This window comes from Syngnathus scovelli, chromosome 16 (assembly GCF_024217435.2).
Source record: "Syngnathus scovelli strain Florida chromosome 16, RoL_Ssco_1.2, whole genome shotgun sequence".
In the NCBI taxonomy this organism is placed as follows: Eukaryota; Metazoa; Chordata; class Actinopteri; order Syngnathiformes; family Syngnathidae; genus Syngnathus; species Syngnathus scovelli.
In genome coordinates this window covers 4,982,218-4,996,623 of record NC_090862.1, presented here as the reverse complement: position 1 = coordinate 4,996,623, position 14,406 = coordinate 4,982,218, and the positions used below count along the sequence as shown (strand labels likewise).

Sequence of the window (14,406 nt, the reverse complement as noted above, 5' to 3'; positions counted from 1 at the left end):
GCACTAAAACTAAGGGTTCGTCCATTTATGTGGGTTTGTTTATGACTTGATTAAAAAGTGATTGTCGTGAAACCCTGTTGACCTATGTCAAGCTATTGTTTAATCTGCCACTTCCTATCAACTAATTTTGCCTTCAGATTAAAAGAAAATATGTCATTTGTAAAAGGTCAAATAATGTAACGACACTAGCGCCTAATGGGGAAAAAAAAAGTCTTGTCACAAGTTCACATTATTAAACTTCAAAATATTGTGCAGATTTCATTGCTGATGAGGTATAAGTGTAAAATGACATTTATTTTGGAAAAATGAATCAGCCAGCAAAATAACCAGAAATTCACTCAAACTTACTTTTCCATCGCCAGTAAACGACCAACGCCTACTAATAAAACACTCGGTAAGTGAACAAATATCATCCAGATTTTACTTTTTGGGAGTTTGTGTGCTTCCAAATATTGTGTTCTTTATCCTTATTATTCGCTATGTCAACATTTCACATAAAATAACACGATTTTTTGTCCATTTCCGGTCCCACGCGGACGTTTTCTTCTTTTATGGGGCAAAAAAATAGCACGAGAAGATGAACGGGTAAACACAAGTTAGAAACAAAAGATGGTAATAGTCAAATTTCGTTTCAAAGTCCGTTTGTTCGAATGTCGGTGCATTATCTGGGGTTATTATCCGTCTTGTTACATTTTGCGGGTTCCGCTTACTCAAACTCGGCCAAAATCCCACGATGTTTTTTTTTTTTTTTTTTTTTTTTTTTAGTTTGCATGCATTTACATGATATAGACCAGAATTTCCCTTAGATTGACAACACACAGTTGACATTTTAAACTGTGCTAAACTGGGGGAAATAATGTACAGAAAACTTAATAAACTGGTTAAATGATATTAATAAGGGGGGGATGCTTCAAATTTGCTTCATGAAACAGTTCTATTTTTGAAGCCTCTAGTTGGCACTGTTAATTAAGCCAACGGTGCAATCACTAGGAAATAACCCAAATCTTATTGACAGCTGTCAAATTGCAACAGTAAATGTTTTAAAATGACAAAAAGTCACTAAAAACAGGCTTTGTAACAACACCAATTAATTGCATATGAATTAGACTGTAATTACAAGCTCAAATCACCAACTATAAACTCCAACAAATTTGATCAAAACACACCAGAGTACACTAAGTATGCTGACAAAAACCAACATGAATTAAATCTGCAAGCGGCGATGAATTGACGCCATGTTCAGACGATGTCGGCAAAAAAAGATTCGCAGTACATCACTTGTATATGTACACAAGACATTACATGTCATATAATTTTCATCAATTATTTCTTTACTGCTGTGGCAAGTGGCCAAAAATTTCCGGCGGTTGCCAAGCATCCAATGTGTGTCTGTAAATCGAGCCCCCTTTTCACTACTCTTACTAAAGCCTTTGGAATTTCATTAATCTGCGTGGGTGTGTGCAAGCGGCACAAGTTAGCTCAAGATAGCCACTGTCGCTATGCGGAGTTCAACTCAAGCGTAGACTCATAATACAAGAGGATTCAGTTAACAATAGTGCAAGTGCATTTTTAACAACGTCTCAAACATACAACTTTATTTACATCATGCATATTACAACAGCTGTAACAAAGCACTAAATAAATCACAAAAATAGTGAAAACAATCAATTAAAACATATATTAATACACAGTAACATGTTTTGTATTGGTCCAAGTGAATCCACATTCGCGTCACTGCCCGACGTCACGTTTTATATTTCTTTTGTGCGGAACAGCCGACGAGTGTGATCCGCCTTCAGCCAAATAGGTCGTGGCGTTGCGCTTCCCCCGAGTCGCCAGACTCCGCCTACCAAAGGAGCAACGGGCTGGAGCAGTGGTTGCAGTGTGTGTCAAGAGCACAAAGGACAGGAGCCTCTCTAGCACCTTCATTGCTAATTGCTCCCATGTAGCGGTGGAGACATCTGCTCAGGGACGATTTTTCTCAAGAGTTTTATGTATGCTCTGCGACTGTCTTCCTTCTTTCCGCTTGTTCGGGGTGTGCCTTCTTAAGGAAGCAACATTCGGATCGCTTTTGTTCTGCGAGAGCCAGAAGGTAATGACCTCACTCGACCGATTGCCCGGAATATAAAATGTGTCCACATGCTGAGGTCTTGAGAAGCTATCAAACGTGTGTGCACTAATGTCTTCAGTGTTGGAATGCAACACGCTGAGACCACATACTTGTTGATTATTAGTCGTGTCGGCTTAAGTGAAACCAAACGCTCGAGTTATTCCACGAAACAACTTTGCTCAGCGGGCCGGACTGAATTTCCTGTGTCAGGTCTAGCCGCCATAAAACATTTAGTAGCCTTTAAAGCTACACATGTACATTTCCTGTCATGGAAATGTCAGTGTAGCTGAGTCAAGTCGCCGTATATGATGAATGTAATCACTCATCAGGGCTGTTTGGTTTACTTCTCAGGACAGGCGGCCTAACAACACAATAAATCTAGAATTATATCATAAAACTGAAAATATCATTTATATTCAGAAAACCAAAGTCTAGTACCATGTAATATGCATGCTTTGTTTTTCTGTTCCACATCTCACAGACATGGCAGGGAGTCAAAGAATCTTAAACTCTACCGCCCCGTTCTCCGGGGTCCCGCTAGCCGACCTGAAGACCTCGTACCCAAAATGCACAACTGTCGAGAATGGGACGCAGCAGCATCACAAACGAGAGCGGCAAAAGCAGCAAGGGGAAGAGGAGGAAGTGGACGAAGAGCAGTGGAAGAGCAGAAAAGTGGACTACATTGCTCGCTTGAGCCCGCTGTTGAACAAAGTGCTGACTCAGGGCACTGCCGAGCAAGTCGGAGAGGCACCGCTGAAGAGCTCCGCCTTCATTGCACAGGCTGAATGTAATCATGACGTTTTCCATCGTAGCGGAAAATCCAAAACTATCATTTAACATGGTGCTCTCCTCTAGGTGAAACCCAGGATTCCCAAGAATTTAGTCCATCTTGTTTTGAGCGTTCCTACGTTCCTTACTCGAGCTGTTGCATCATCAGGTATTAATCGCACGTCAGACGTCACAGCAACACAGGCTGTTTGAATCCATACTTTTGCTTCAGTCTGCAGCCGGAGCACAACAACGTGGCGTGTCCGACCACCGCCTCCGTCCAAGCGCCGGTCCCGCTCAACCCGAAGAAGAAGCCCCGGAAAAGGGTGAAGCGCAAAGCCCGGAAAAAGGTCCCCCGGGAGACGAAAAAGAAAGAGGAGGAGCAACGTAGGAGCTACCACAGAGATACCGCTGTGCCCTCTGGTGTCCCCGAACAAGAAAGTGGAAGTTCTCTGGAGCACATCAGAGTAAGCATGGTGGATCAATGAGACAAAAGCAACTATTTGAGGCAATCATGCTTTTCGCTCTTTTAGGAAGATTCGCCGCAAGGACGAAGCAGCCCCCTCATTTCCTCCTGCTGCAGCAGCGTGAAGAGCTCAGAGGAGGAGGATGTAGCGCCCCCTGTTTACGGCGCTAAGCTCTACAACACAGGCTCCAGCTGCTCCCCGCTGGCCTGGGCTGAACTCTTCCCAGGCACCTCGCCTAGCCACTGCTCCTACGCGCCGGACAGCGACTCGCTCAGCAGCGCTGGCGACTGCTCGCTGGCCCTCGTCGGACTGCGGGGCAGCGTCAGCCAGGGCGATCCGTGCTACGCGGGGCCCTTCTTTAAGGAGGTGGAGCGGGGCGCTTGGGAAGAGGAAGAAGACGTGTGGCGGTCCGTCAACAACGAGGGGATCATTTTTTACAACGAGGTGAGTTTTTTATTTTTTTTTAAGTCGATATGTCCTGTTTATTACAAATATGTACTAATTTGGCTCCGCCCTCCCATCAGAATATCCAGCCTGTTGATGCAGAGTATAAGGAAGGAACGGAGTTTGTCCTATCGGAGTTTATCAAGGGAGGCTCCTACGGTGAAGTCCACGGTGCTCGAGATGTCAACACAGGCTTCAAGTTTGCTGTCAAAAAGGTAAGATGCAAGAATCAGCACTTCATGGTCCACTTTGGATTTTTCTTCAACACATTCGTCTTTCCAGATTGCCCTGAAGAGGTTCAACAGCGAGGAGGTGAGCACGTGGAGTGCCCTCCGATCTCCTCGCATCCTAGAGCTCTTCGGAGTTGTCCGAGACGGGCCTTATGTTTTCTTTCTCATGGACCACAAAACTGGCAAGTACTTCTTCAGCCTTACCCACAATAATCATATAGTTATAAATAATAATTCACCGTGTCCATCCAGGCTCGCTAGGCCAGTTGATAAAGCAGCACGGGCGGCTGCCAGAGGATCTGAGCCTCTTCTACCTGTTGCAAGTCGCGACAGCGCTCGAGTACCTGGCCAAGAAGAAAGTGGTGCATCTTGATGTTAAAGGTACCTGGAATTTTTTTTGATGGTTTTCTGTATATTTAATTCTAATTTGGTGAAAATGTGGTGCAAAGAATCAAGATGGCCTCCATGCACCAGGAAGTAGCCTGATTGCTAGCTAGCTTGGGCTTTTTTTGGGCCACCCCTGAAGTTTGAGAAGTGTAACAAAAGTACAGCAACAGCTCTGACGTTGATTGGCTGTCATCTGGACCGTCTCACGCGGGTTTACAGCACCTGCGACTGAACGTGAGGACGACGACCGGTTTTGGGAATTTCCCATCGTGACTCAGCCGCTGCTGGGAAGCCAAGGCGCATATGCACGCGCGACAAAAAAAGGGTACGAGAGAGAGTTGGGGGGGGGGGGGGAGTGAAGCGCAGGAAATCATTGAGCTAAAAGGGGGAGGTGCATAAAAAGGTAAGAGAAAGGTGGATAAATTGAAAGTATGTGTCACCAAAACTGCTCTTGTTTTTCCACTGCATCTCTCTTTTTTTTTTTCCATTTCCCTCCCTAGTCATTCTGGCCATGTACAGCTGCTCTGTTTCCAATTAAACAGCACTTCAAGTATGCATAAGTCATGGAAGTCACCCAAGCTCCATCAATTTTATTTTTTTTTTTCTTCTTTTGTCCCTTAGCCGACAACGTACTGCTGTCCGAGGACGGCAGAGACTGCTTCCTGTGCGACTTTGGCCACGCAGAGAGATTGGACGCTGCCGGGCTAAGTCTCAGCGGGTCCCGAGGTAGGACCGTCTCGAAGGCGGATTGCCAAAAATATGACATCATCGCTTTTCTCACTGTTGGTTGGCCATCTTGTTGAAAGCAGACCTGAAGGGTACTGAGACGCACATGTCCCCTGAAATGGTGAAAGGCGAAGCCCGTGGAGACAGAGCAGATGTGTGGAGCAGCTGCTGCATGTTACTGCACATGCTCAACGGGTGCCAACCTTGGACTAGATATTACACTTGTCGACTCTTCTTAAAGGTAACATGCAACACGGGTAGCAAAAACGCTCACAAGCTATCTTTAAGTCCAGACTTGCAAGCGCTCCTTTCAAGATCACAAGCGACGCCATGTTGTTAACAGATCGCCAACGAGCCGCCGCCGCTCCGAGAAATCCCGCCCGACTGCGGCCCCCTCACGGCGAACTTGATCAAGGCGGGACTGCAGAAGGATCCCAACAAGAGAGCGTCAGCCAGTGACATGAAGGAACACGCGGCCAGAGCGCTCAAGCAAGGTGCTTTGATACTCGAGAGTATACATGGGGTTATTGATGGTAACTTGACCTTTAACCTTTCCATGCAGTTGGCGGACTCAGAATCCCATGGAGCATATCCTACAAGGAGCCTCTTTATTTCGCCAACAAACCTCCGGACTTCCTCCCGTCGGAGGGAGAAGACGACGAGGAGAAGAAAACGGACTGGGGTACGATTGTGAACGACAGCGATGAAGACGAAGCTGACACTTGTGAGCGAGGACAACACTTTCATTCAAACCAGTCAAAAAATAGGAGCACCAACACTGTTCCGGAACTTGAGCTGCGTAAACTGGAGCGAGGTGGGCCTCCCAACCACCGCTTTGGCTCAATTATGTGCCATCCCTCAATGCTTTACATGTTTTTGTTTTTTTAGATTTCTATCTGAGCAGCCTTTCCCAGCTTCACTCTGCTGAGATGCAAGAACAGCTCTTGTCTTGTCTCAGCAGCGACACCTACTCCATCCGGGATCCGTGGGACAAAAAGGTAATTCAAAACTCACATGTGCATCTCAATACAGGTGAATAAGGTAGAAAAGCTTTTTTCGGTAATTCAATTCAAAATATGAAACTCATAGAATTAATAAACACATGAAATTATTTTTAGAACACCAATTCCAAATATAGGGCAAGAAACCATATTTGTAATCATAATGCTTGCCTTACTTTAAGCCAGTAGAGACGAATTCATGTGTACACTATTCAAAAATTAACTAAACAACACTAATGATATTATAAATAGGCAGGGAATTCAAACTCATCAATATTATGCCAAAAATTACAAGTGTTAGAGTTTTGTTAAATTAGCAAAAGCAGCATTACAATTGATCAATACACTCAATTCAGTTCAGTGATCCAATACAGTTAGTGAAATGTATTTAAAAAAAATATCAGTTGTTACTGACCCATTTAAACCATAGGCGCGGCTAATGCTAAATGCTAAGTCAGTACGCACAACTCTACTTTTCTTATAAACGCGCAGGTCGATCAACGCAGTCCAGCATTGGTAGTCGGCTCTACAATGTTGACAATTATGCATTTAAGTATTAAATTCGTATTAGCAGTATTTTGGATGAAAACCGCATGAACTCACCTCGAGTTGTAAACAAACATTTCTTCCACAACTTCCGCGTACTCGAGCATGTGCGAATTTCATTGGCCCTTACGATCACATGACCGAAACACCAGTATGCCAAAGATGACTAAAGCGGCAAGAGAATACCCAACTGGTGGTGTGTGCTGCCTGTTGCACTTGTTTCTCCAAACAAGTCACAGAACAGAGTTTATTACAATCCTAAAAAAAAACAAGTTTAAGTGTTTTAAAGGTTAAGCTTGTGTCATTTAGGACTCGGGCCGCTGGTCTCTGAGCCCCGCTGATGACTGCAGCTCAGGAGTCTGCAGCGACACCAGCCAGCGAGACAGGCAGCAGAGCGTCAGTCTGGACCTGCTGGGCCATTCGCCGCCTCAGCCGTGCTGTTTCCAAGGTGCGACACCAAAACACATATTTTTCTATCTAATGTGCACACTTGGGTATACACTAACATTTGTTGTTCAGGGGTGGACGTCTGCATCAGAGACTTCAACGGGACAACCATCCAAATCCGAGAGACGCGGCGGGTGAAGGTGGGCCACATCGCCACCGGTATTAGCGATCAGGTGATGCTTTTGTTTATTAGTGAATTTACTGCTAGCCACAATTACGCCCTTTCTAAATACATTTTTCTCCTCTGTTTTAGATCTCTGAGAGAGTTTTCACATTGGAGACGCAGCTGGGCTGCACGGTGGCTCACGACGACGAGGTGCAAGAGTCGGGCTTGATGCTTTGCTGCGTTGTGGCTCCTGACTTCAGCGGCTCCTGGAGGTGGAGGATCAGAGACGGAGTGCTGGAAACTAGATGAGCGTTAAGCAAAAATGAAATCACTTTGACGTGATTTGTCATATTCTGGCTTTTGTAGCCCCTCACAACCATCTAGATATTCTTTGTAGGTCTGTGACTATGCAGCTGAATTGTAATGCTGATCCTGTACTTAACCTCAATAAAAGACTGGTATTTCCACTGCACGAGTTTTAAATCATTATGTACTTTTATCTACGATCCAAAAAGTCTTGATTGTGGAAAAATACACATGTAATTGTTTTATATTAAAAAAAAATGCAGTTTAAATCTGTTATGTTCTCTTGATCTGCATTTGGACTAAATTGTGCATTGCGTGTTTATCTTGTTATATACAAGTTTGAAAAAAATTCAGAGGAAACCGAAATGAGTTAAAGGTTTATTTAAGCCATATAACAACAAACTCATTTTCAATTTTTTTTTTCTTCCAGGGCTTGATTTGAAACTTCTAGAAATGTAATAGAAAAGGTGAAAATTTCAGAATATAAAAAAACAAGACCAAGGCACTGACAAACAACAAATCTTTTTTTTTCTTTTTTTTTTTTGCTGTGCAGACAAAACAAGTTTTTGAATTACTTCTTTAGAATAAAGTATTCAAACAAGTGAGGTACGCCAAACCTTGATTTGCGACCAGACACACGCGCAATTTATAACAAATGCTGGTCCAGAGTGTGACTAGATTACAAATGCAGACTCCATTTAAGACAACAGAACGGCTCGAGTAACCATGTGACTTGTCCACATATTGCTTTGGATACAGAAGTCAAACAAAAACAGGATCGAAACAATGGCCAACTTATTATTATTTTTTTCTAATCTAAATGACAAGTATTATTGGTTTCCTAAATAAAGAAAGAAGTCAATATTGACTAGAAAGTCACTGCACATTGACGAATCGTATAAGATGCATACTTTCTGGATGAAAAGGTGAAAACCACCTCCAAATGACAGCAGAAAACCAAAATACAGTGTTTTGTACCAAATAAGGTAAAAAATAAATTATTTAAAACGCATTCCCTCGCTCAGGCGCATGTGTGGGCCTCCCCAAAAACAGCCTTTAGTGCAACCGGCTCACATGACACTGGGGTGGAGGGGGGGAGAGTATGGAGGCTACAACGGCGCCACGGTCCTTACAAAAAGTTCTCATGCAAGTTCTTTGTTCTCCTTGGCCTTCTTTCGCCCTACGATTTCGCTCCTCCCATTTGGCGAGTCACGAGGATCGTGGCTATGACCCCCGCCGTGAACACGGCCACCGTTTGCCACGTTGGAGTACCAAAATAAGAACCAATGCTCTCCTTGAAAAAAAAAATAAAATACAAGGAGTGTGTTTGGATGAGAAAGAAAGAAAGCAGCGCTTGGTTGTGTGCTGATTTGTAATGTCCTTCTTACCCAGCCTCCTTGTTCCCAGATCCAATTGACAAAGTGGTCACGGAAGTAATCGATAGCGAGGCTGATGATGGTTCTGATGATGTCAGGAACTTGATTCATGAGCGCCTGGAGTCAAAATTTCCCTCAGTATTCATAACATTCTCATAGTGTTTATTGGTCTCGACTCACCTTGATGACGAGTCGACAGGCCAGGTAAAAGAGAGTGACCACTCGGCCCCAGCTGAACTTTCCGTCGGAGAAGAGCTCGACGGCCACATTCAAAAACACCTCCTTTGAGGGTTTCAGCGAAGGGCAGTTGATCATTCTTGGATTTAGATACGTAGATACTTTGAATACAGGAACAAAAACAATGATCTCAAATGGGCCAAACGCTTACCGTTGGAGCTCAGCGTTGCCATCCAGCTCGTCTCCAATCTTCTGCAGGCACTCGGCCAGCTTTTTGTGGCCGGGTTCACATATCTGGCCTCCACCTAACTGGTCCCGGGTCACCAAGGTGCTGTTATCTCCGTACCGGCGGACTCGCTCGTAAATGAAACTGAAAGGGGGGGGTATAATAGTTTTATGTCGGGGGTGGCATGTTTTGTTACATGACGATTGAACTTACTCCTTTAACAAGACGGTTCCCAGTTCCAATATTTGCTCCTTGGAGTCGCCTGCAAAACACAAAACAGGGTTGACGTAATTAAATATAAGCGATTAGAGCTACCATTTTTCAATATTGCTTCTATACTAGTTGAGTTGATAACCATACCTATTCACATTCCCTTACACAACAAATGTAAAGATCAACACAAACTCGGCTGATTATCTTGTAAGAGAAGCAAACGCAAGGCTATAACAAAAAAACAACAACAATGCGTCCGTATTATAAAATAGGCCAGCATTTTGAGGTCACGGTCGTTGGTTTCCTCTTGACTTCGCTCGAGACTAACTTGAGGCGCGAGCTAACATGCGGCTAACGACTCACCTTTCGTGGTTGCATTTTGCCAACGAGAAATTAAACCACAGGTGTAGAATGGAAGCAAATGGCAATATCGTGTACGCGTTACAAAGCGCCGGCAATGCTGTCACGAGTACTTTTGTAGAGCATAACAAAGGTGAGACTGGCTAACCTACCCCGTCCGCCTCCTGCCGGGTGCGCTGCCATCTTGATTTGTGCTCAAACACACTGCTAGAACTTCCGCATTAAAACACGTGACCACTTGTTTGTTGCTGGCAAGCGGGGCGATGATGTCATTTTTGTTTATATCTTAAAGGCCGACTAAATGCCGTATTATTTAAGCAAATAAATATTTGAAAGTATTTTTTGGTGTTTTTCCGTGTAGCCAGTAGTCACACGTTGGTTTGTGTAATTTTTGTATTTTAAAAACCTCGATTTTCGTGTGACGTAATTTCCCTGCCTTTAATGCAAATGTGAAACCCAAAATATTTAACAAGATACCAACAAATGTGTCCATAATAAGTGACGATAAACCTGACATACACAAAAATGTTTTTAGAAATGCTTGCGTGTGGAGAAATACTAATAAATGACAGAGTTCGGAACTCTAAATTAATATCAGTGACGGTTTGGTGAAGTAATTTTGGGTCGAGGAGATTATTACGACAAAAATCAAGATTTATAGTGTGTTTGTAAGTGGATAATAGCTCAAAACGTGACTAATTTGAATGAAAACATCAGAATTCGGGACTTACCCACAAAGTTCAGGAGAAAATGAACCATAATTACCTCTCAGACGCCAAGATGTTCATTTGTGAAACTTTTCAAATTATAATAGAAATCACCACAGGCAACTTTCCCTCACTTTACATGTCGTTCCTTCTTTCTAAAGCTTTGTGATGATGACTTCTCGAAGTTGATTGGCTGTGAGATGGTCACATGGGCTCATTTGACCTTTTATGCAAACAAAAGGCTGCCAAATAAATTCTAGACATATGATGATAGACATATTTCTTCAGTATTCAGTCAAATTAATCCCATGTAAACATGTGATAATGGGAAACAACACATTAAGCGGCCTTCCGGGTACATTGGTGGAATTGTCTCACCTGGATGACATATTTACCTGTCCTCTGTCTCAGAGGAGTTGATAGGTGGAATCACAATGACATCACACTGTGTAATTTTAAAACTTGAGCTTGTTGGACTGAATGTCCAACTTAAATTGCACCGCATGACCTCACAATTAGCACTGTGCTAATTATCTGTCCTCTTGCCCAGAGGAATTCATGATGACATCACAGCGTGTAATTTTAAACTTTAAGGAATGGCTGTCCGAGATAAATTCCGCCAATGCCGTAGGAGATCGTCCCAGCAGCAAGGATGCAAATCCTGAGCAGCTTTGGTTCTTGGCTCTCGGCAGCGGCGAGAAGGTGCCTCCTGTCGACACCCTTAGTTGGAAACCCTCACCACCTGCTCAATGGTGCACCGCCACCGCAAACCGAGCGTACATCTCTCCACAGGAAACCCAACAAACACGTCCTGCTTTATCAGGTGACAGGAAGCTGCTCTGCCCACAGTCGACAGACTCATTGCTGGCGCCACCTGTACACCATAAGCTCCATGTTGAGCTGCATGCATCACAGTAGGACACCTCAGCAGTTGTATATTTCCTCACCAAAAGCATTTTGCCAAAGTGACAAACAAGTTCCCAATGTGCTTGGACTTTTGGCACAGGCGGCTAGTTCAGTTGTGGCAGTGAGCAGATGTATGACATTTTGGTTCTTGGAGAGCATCAAAAGAAAATTTATTTCCTGCTTGAAGTTGGTGGTGATGCTGTATGTCATATTGTGCATTAGGAACTTGGTCGTGGATTGTGTTGACCTTCTAATTGCCATTCTTTACTTAATTATGCTGTTTGGATTTTGAAATGAAGACAATGTACAAACATGATTACATCAGTACTGCAAATGTGGCAGCAACAAGAAAAATGTTTTGATAAAAAACCTAGCGAAATCCTTAACAATATCTTGAGACGACATACAAACTCAGATATTTATTTATCACAGCACATATGAAGCCAATAGCCCTTGAAAATGTTTGAAAAAAGGAAACCAAGCTGATAATAATCCACTATGGGGTTTTTTTTTTCCTCCAATGTAATGCTACAACATGGCTGACATTTCATACCAACCAGCAGGAAAATAAGCTTTCTATAGTTCGAAAAATATAATTATTAAGTCAAAACATAATTGTATTATGTAAATTACATGGTCAAAAGAGTGCATTTTTTAAAAATTAATTACAAAATTGGATTAATTCCTTCAGCAGTTGCAGTTTGTATTATAAATATATATATATATATATATACAGTATCATAAATAATTGCGTAAAAATATTCACTGATATAAACCGTCTTTAAGTTATATTGCTGGATTATTGTTTTCATTAAAAAAAAAAAATTAATCACCAACATTACAAATACCCAGTTTAGTTAATTCCCAGTAATTCCTGCTGATTTCCATATAAATAATTTTACTTAAAAAAAATAGAAATACAATCCGTAAAACACATGAAATACTGTATGTACAAAATTACTTGGCTTCTCCCCCAGCACAAAGTAGACAGTAAAACCTAACGACTATACTTTCAGTCTCGCTTCAAGTCGAGCACAAAGAACAATCAAGTCTTACATGTACAAATAATTACATGGTGAATAATCTCAGTTTACGCTGAGGTGAATGAGGCACACCTTTTTTGGATGCCGATCGTATTCAGCTGAGGTAGACTGTGTCTCAGGCAATGTTCAGTGTTACGCAATCCTGACGTAACCTTTGAGAAAGGATCTTCAAGAGGCGAGCACCTGCGACTGCATCCAGTCCAGACAGGCATTGAGTCTAGAAGACAACAAAATTTCAATACTGTGAATTTTTTTTTCAGTTTTTTCTAATGACATGTCGTAAGACTGACCCCTCGCCGGTCAGGCCGCAGCAGGCCTGCACGTGCCAGTTGTGCGTTGTGATGGCGTCCAACGTGAGGTGCCGCGAGATCTCCGTCACCGTCATGGAGCCTTTCACGTCCTGTTTGTTGGCCAGAACCAGAATTGCGGCGCTCTGCAAGTCCTGCGAGAAACACAACTATGCTTAATTGTACATTCTTCTAATTCGTCTGCATTCGAAAATGAATATCTGGAAAATATCCACGCACCTCGTGCGCGAGCATTCGGTGCAGCTCATCTTTGGTGAGTATGAGTCGCTCTGGGTCCGTGCTGTCCACCACCAGGATGACAATCTGAAAAGTGCCCGGTTGTCAAAACATACATTTAGTTCATAGCCCATTTGCCCACATACACTGATTAGAATTATCACAAGTTATCAGGCGTAACACTACGATAAGGCCCAGAAGAAACACTTATGTAATCGTCCAGTAGAGGAAACGCTATCAACATACCTCAGCGTTGGAGTAGTAGGAGTACCAACTGCTACGAAGGTTCGTCTGGCCTCCAATGTCCCACACTAAAAAGTGTGTGTTCTTCACCGTTATCTCCTCCACGTTGCTGCCCACCGTCGGCGATGTGTGAACCGCTTCTTTTGTCACACTATAAATCAATAACAGCGTTGTCAAAACAATGTGATGTTTACAGAAGTAAATAAGGTCACATTACTTACAACTGGTAAAGGATGGTTGTCTTGCCTGCGTTGTCCAGACCAACGATAATAACTTTGTGCTCTGGAAGAGACATTTTGTAACATCACTAAAGTTTAAAGGCCGCCAAAATTGTGAGGAATACCTACATTGATATTTCATGACTACAATGCAAACAATATGATGACAAATTACATAGGATTTTCAAGACTGCATTAAAATGTCATTGATATATTAAATACCAATTATAAACTATGTTAAATCATCCTGAATGTGTCCAACGATCATATTAATTGACATTGCTGGTTAAGTGGTTAAAAATACATAATTGAATTTAAGATCTTATTTTGTTTTTGTAGGGGAGAAATTAAGAATAAACTCATTTTTCCTACCTCTGTTACCAAATACGGTCATCATCTTGGTGAGGAGAAATCCCATTTCTAATAACAAGTGTATGTAGAAGGAAAGTAATGAAAAAATCTCGACGAATGAGTCTCCTGGTAGAAGCTGAACTGGACTGACAACTGACAACTCTCGTCTGAATGCCGGAGTCTTTATTTCACAATAGGGAAATGAAACTGGAACGCCCTCGAGGCTTGAATTTCCCACACTTGCTCGTGACGCGTGAACTCCTCCTCCACGATGTGACAAATGCAAGTAAAATATGATTATTCGTGACGTGTAATTCATTTTTATTCAGTTCTGGTGCCGGGGGGGGGGGGGGGGGGTGGGAGGAATTTCAGAACACCGTGTTGTACTTGAAGGCAACACAAGTCTCTGGAATGGACCCATTGATGACGCAAGCAGGGACGCAAACGACATGTCCAAATAAGGGCATGGTATTTTTTTTCCTTTCCGTGTTCTTTACACAACTTGAAGTGAAACAAGGTGTGTC

At 42.8% G+C, this 14,406-nt stretch overlaps 3 protein-coding genes and 1 long non-coding RNA gene across 6 annotated transcripts; 1 reads left to right on the top strand and 3 right to left on the bottom strand.

Annotated features, from left to right (window-relative positions):
- The first annotated feature begins 326 nt into the window (after window positions 1-326).
- On the top strand, window positions 327-7,704 carry map3k14a (mitogen-activated protein kinase kinase kinase 14a). Of its 3 annotated transcripts, none has more exons than XM_068653407.1 (16): window positions 327-394; window positions 2,592-2,897; window positions 2,966-3,047; window positions 3,111-3,345; window positions 3,412-3,789; window positions 3,870-4,004; window positions 4,072-4,201; window positions 4,272-4,400; window positions 5,028-5,132; window positions 5,216-5,373; window positions 5,476-5,626; window positions 5,695-5,946; window positions 6,021-6,130; window positions 6,989-7,127; window positions 7,199-7,299; window positions 7,380-7,704. In XM_068653407.1, the coding sequence occupies exons 2-16, from the start codon at window positions 2,594-2,596 to the stop codon at window positions 7,539-7,541; spliced, it is 2,571 nt and encodes an 856-aa protein (XP_068509508.1). In that variant the 5' UTR covers window positions 327-394; window positions 2,592-2,593; the 3' UTR covers window positions 7,542-7,704. The 3 variants fall into 3 exon arrangements, with proteins under 3 accessions (XP_068509508.1, XP_049601290.1, XP_049601289.1); XM_049745333.1 differs by having other exon boundaries at window positions 5,213-5,373; XM_049745332.1 differs by lacking the exon at window positions 327-394 and adding an exon at window positions 1,842-2,092 and having other exon boundaries at window positions 5,213-5,373.
- Window positions 1,708-6,863, bottom strand: LOC125983776 (uncharacterized). The gene is made up of 3 exons (XR_007486802.1): window positions 6,737-6,863; window positions 6,599-6,659; window positions 1,708-1,846 (listed from the first exon to the last, which is right to left on the bottom strand). It is a non-coding gene; the product is annotated as an uncharacterized lncRNA (long non-coding RNA).
- A 199-nt stretch (window positions 7,705-7,903) lies between the features above and the next one.
- LOC125983773 (apoptosis regulator BAX) lies at window positions 7,904-10,151 on the bottom strand. The gene is made up of 6 exons (XM_049745342.1): window positions 10,043-10,151; window positions 9,531-9,579; window positions 9,303-9,461; window positions 9,095-9,230; window positions 8,927-9,031; window positions 7,904-8,832 (listed from the first exon to the last, which is right to left on the bottom strand). The coding sequence occupies exons 1-6, from the start codon at window positions 10,071-10,073 to the stop codon at window positions 8,719-8,721; spliced, it is 594 nt and encodes a 197-aa protein (XP_049601299.1). The 5' UTR covers window positions 10,074-10,151; the 3' UTR covers window positions 7,904-8,718.
- A 1,756-nt stretch (window positions 10,152-11,907) lies between these two features.
- On the bottom strand, window positions 11,908-14,067 carry arl5c (ADP-ribosylation factor-like 5C). Its single transcript, XM_049745343.2, has 6 exons — window positions 13,904-14,067; window positions 13,535-13,595; window positions 13,317-13,464; window positions 13,074-13,157; window positions 12,837-12,988; window positions 11,908-12,763 (listed from the first exon to the last, which is right to left on the bottom strand). The coding sequence occupies exons 1-6, from the start codon at window positions 13,947-13,949 to the stop codon at window positions 12,715-12,717; spliced, it is 540 nt and encodes a 179-aa protein (XP_049601300.1). The 5' UTR covers window positions 13,950-14,067; the 3' UTR covers window positions 11,908-12,714.
- Between the last annotated feature and the right edge of the window lie 339 nt (window positions 14,068-14,406).

Excerpts from the sequence above, each read along its gene's own strand:
- arl5c (XM_049745343.2), bottom strand. The coding sequence starts at position 13,949 with ATGGGATTTCTCCTCACCAAGATGATGACCGTATTTGGTAACAGAG. Across the intron at positions 13,596-13,903 it reads GACCGTATTTGGTAACAGAG|AGCACAAAGTTATTATCGTT; the intron begins GTAGGAAAAATG and ends TGTCTCTTCCAG. Across the intron at positions 12,764-12,836 it reads TGCGGCCTGACCGGCGAGGG|ACTCAATGCCTGTCTGGACT; the intron begins GTCAGTCTTACG and ends GTTGTCTTCTAG.
- LOC125983773 (XM_049745342.1), bottom strand. The coding sequence starts at position 10,073 with ATGGCAGCGCACCCGGCAGGAGGCGGACGGG. Across the intron at positions 9,580-10,042 it reads CCCGGCAGGAGGCGGACGGG|GCGACTCCAAGGAGCAAATA; the intron begins GTAGGTTAGCCA and ends TGTGTTTTGCAG. Across the intron at positions 9,462-9,530 it reads GGAACCGTCTTGTTAAAGGA|TTTCATTTACGAGCGAGTCC; the intron begins GTAAGTTCAATC and ends CCCCCCTTTCAG.
- map3k14a (XM_049745333.1), top strand. The coding sequence starts at position 2,594 with ATGGCAGGGAGTCAAAGAATCTTAAACTCTACCGCCCCGTTCTCCGGG. Across the intron at positions 3,790-3,869 it reads GGATCATTTTTTACAACGAG|AATATCCAGCCTGTTGATGC; the intron begins GTGAGTTTTTTA and ends CCCTCCCATCAG. Across the intron at positions 5,947-6,020 it reads GCTGCGTAAACTGGAGCGAG|ATTTCTATCTGAGCAGCCTT; the intron begins GTGGGCCTCCCA and ends TTGTTTTTTTAG.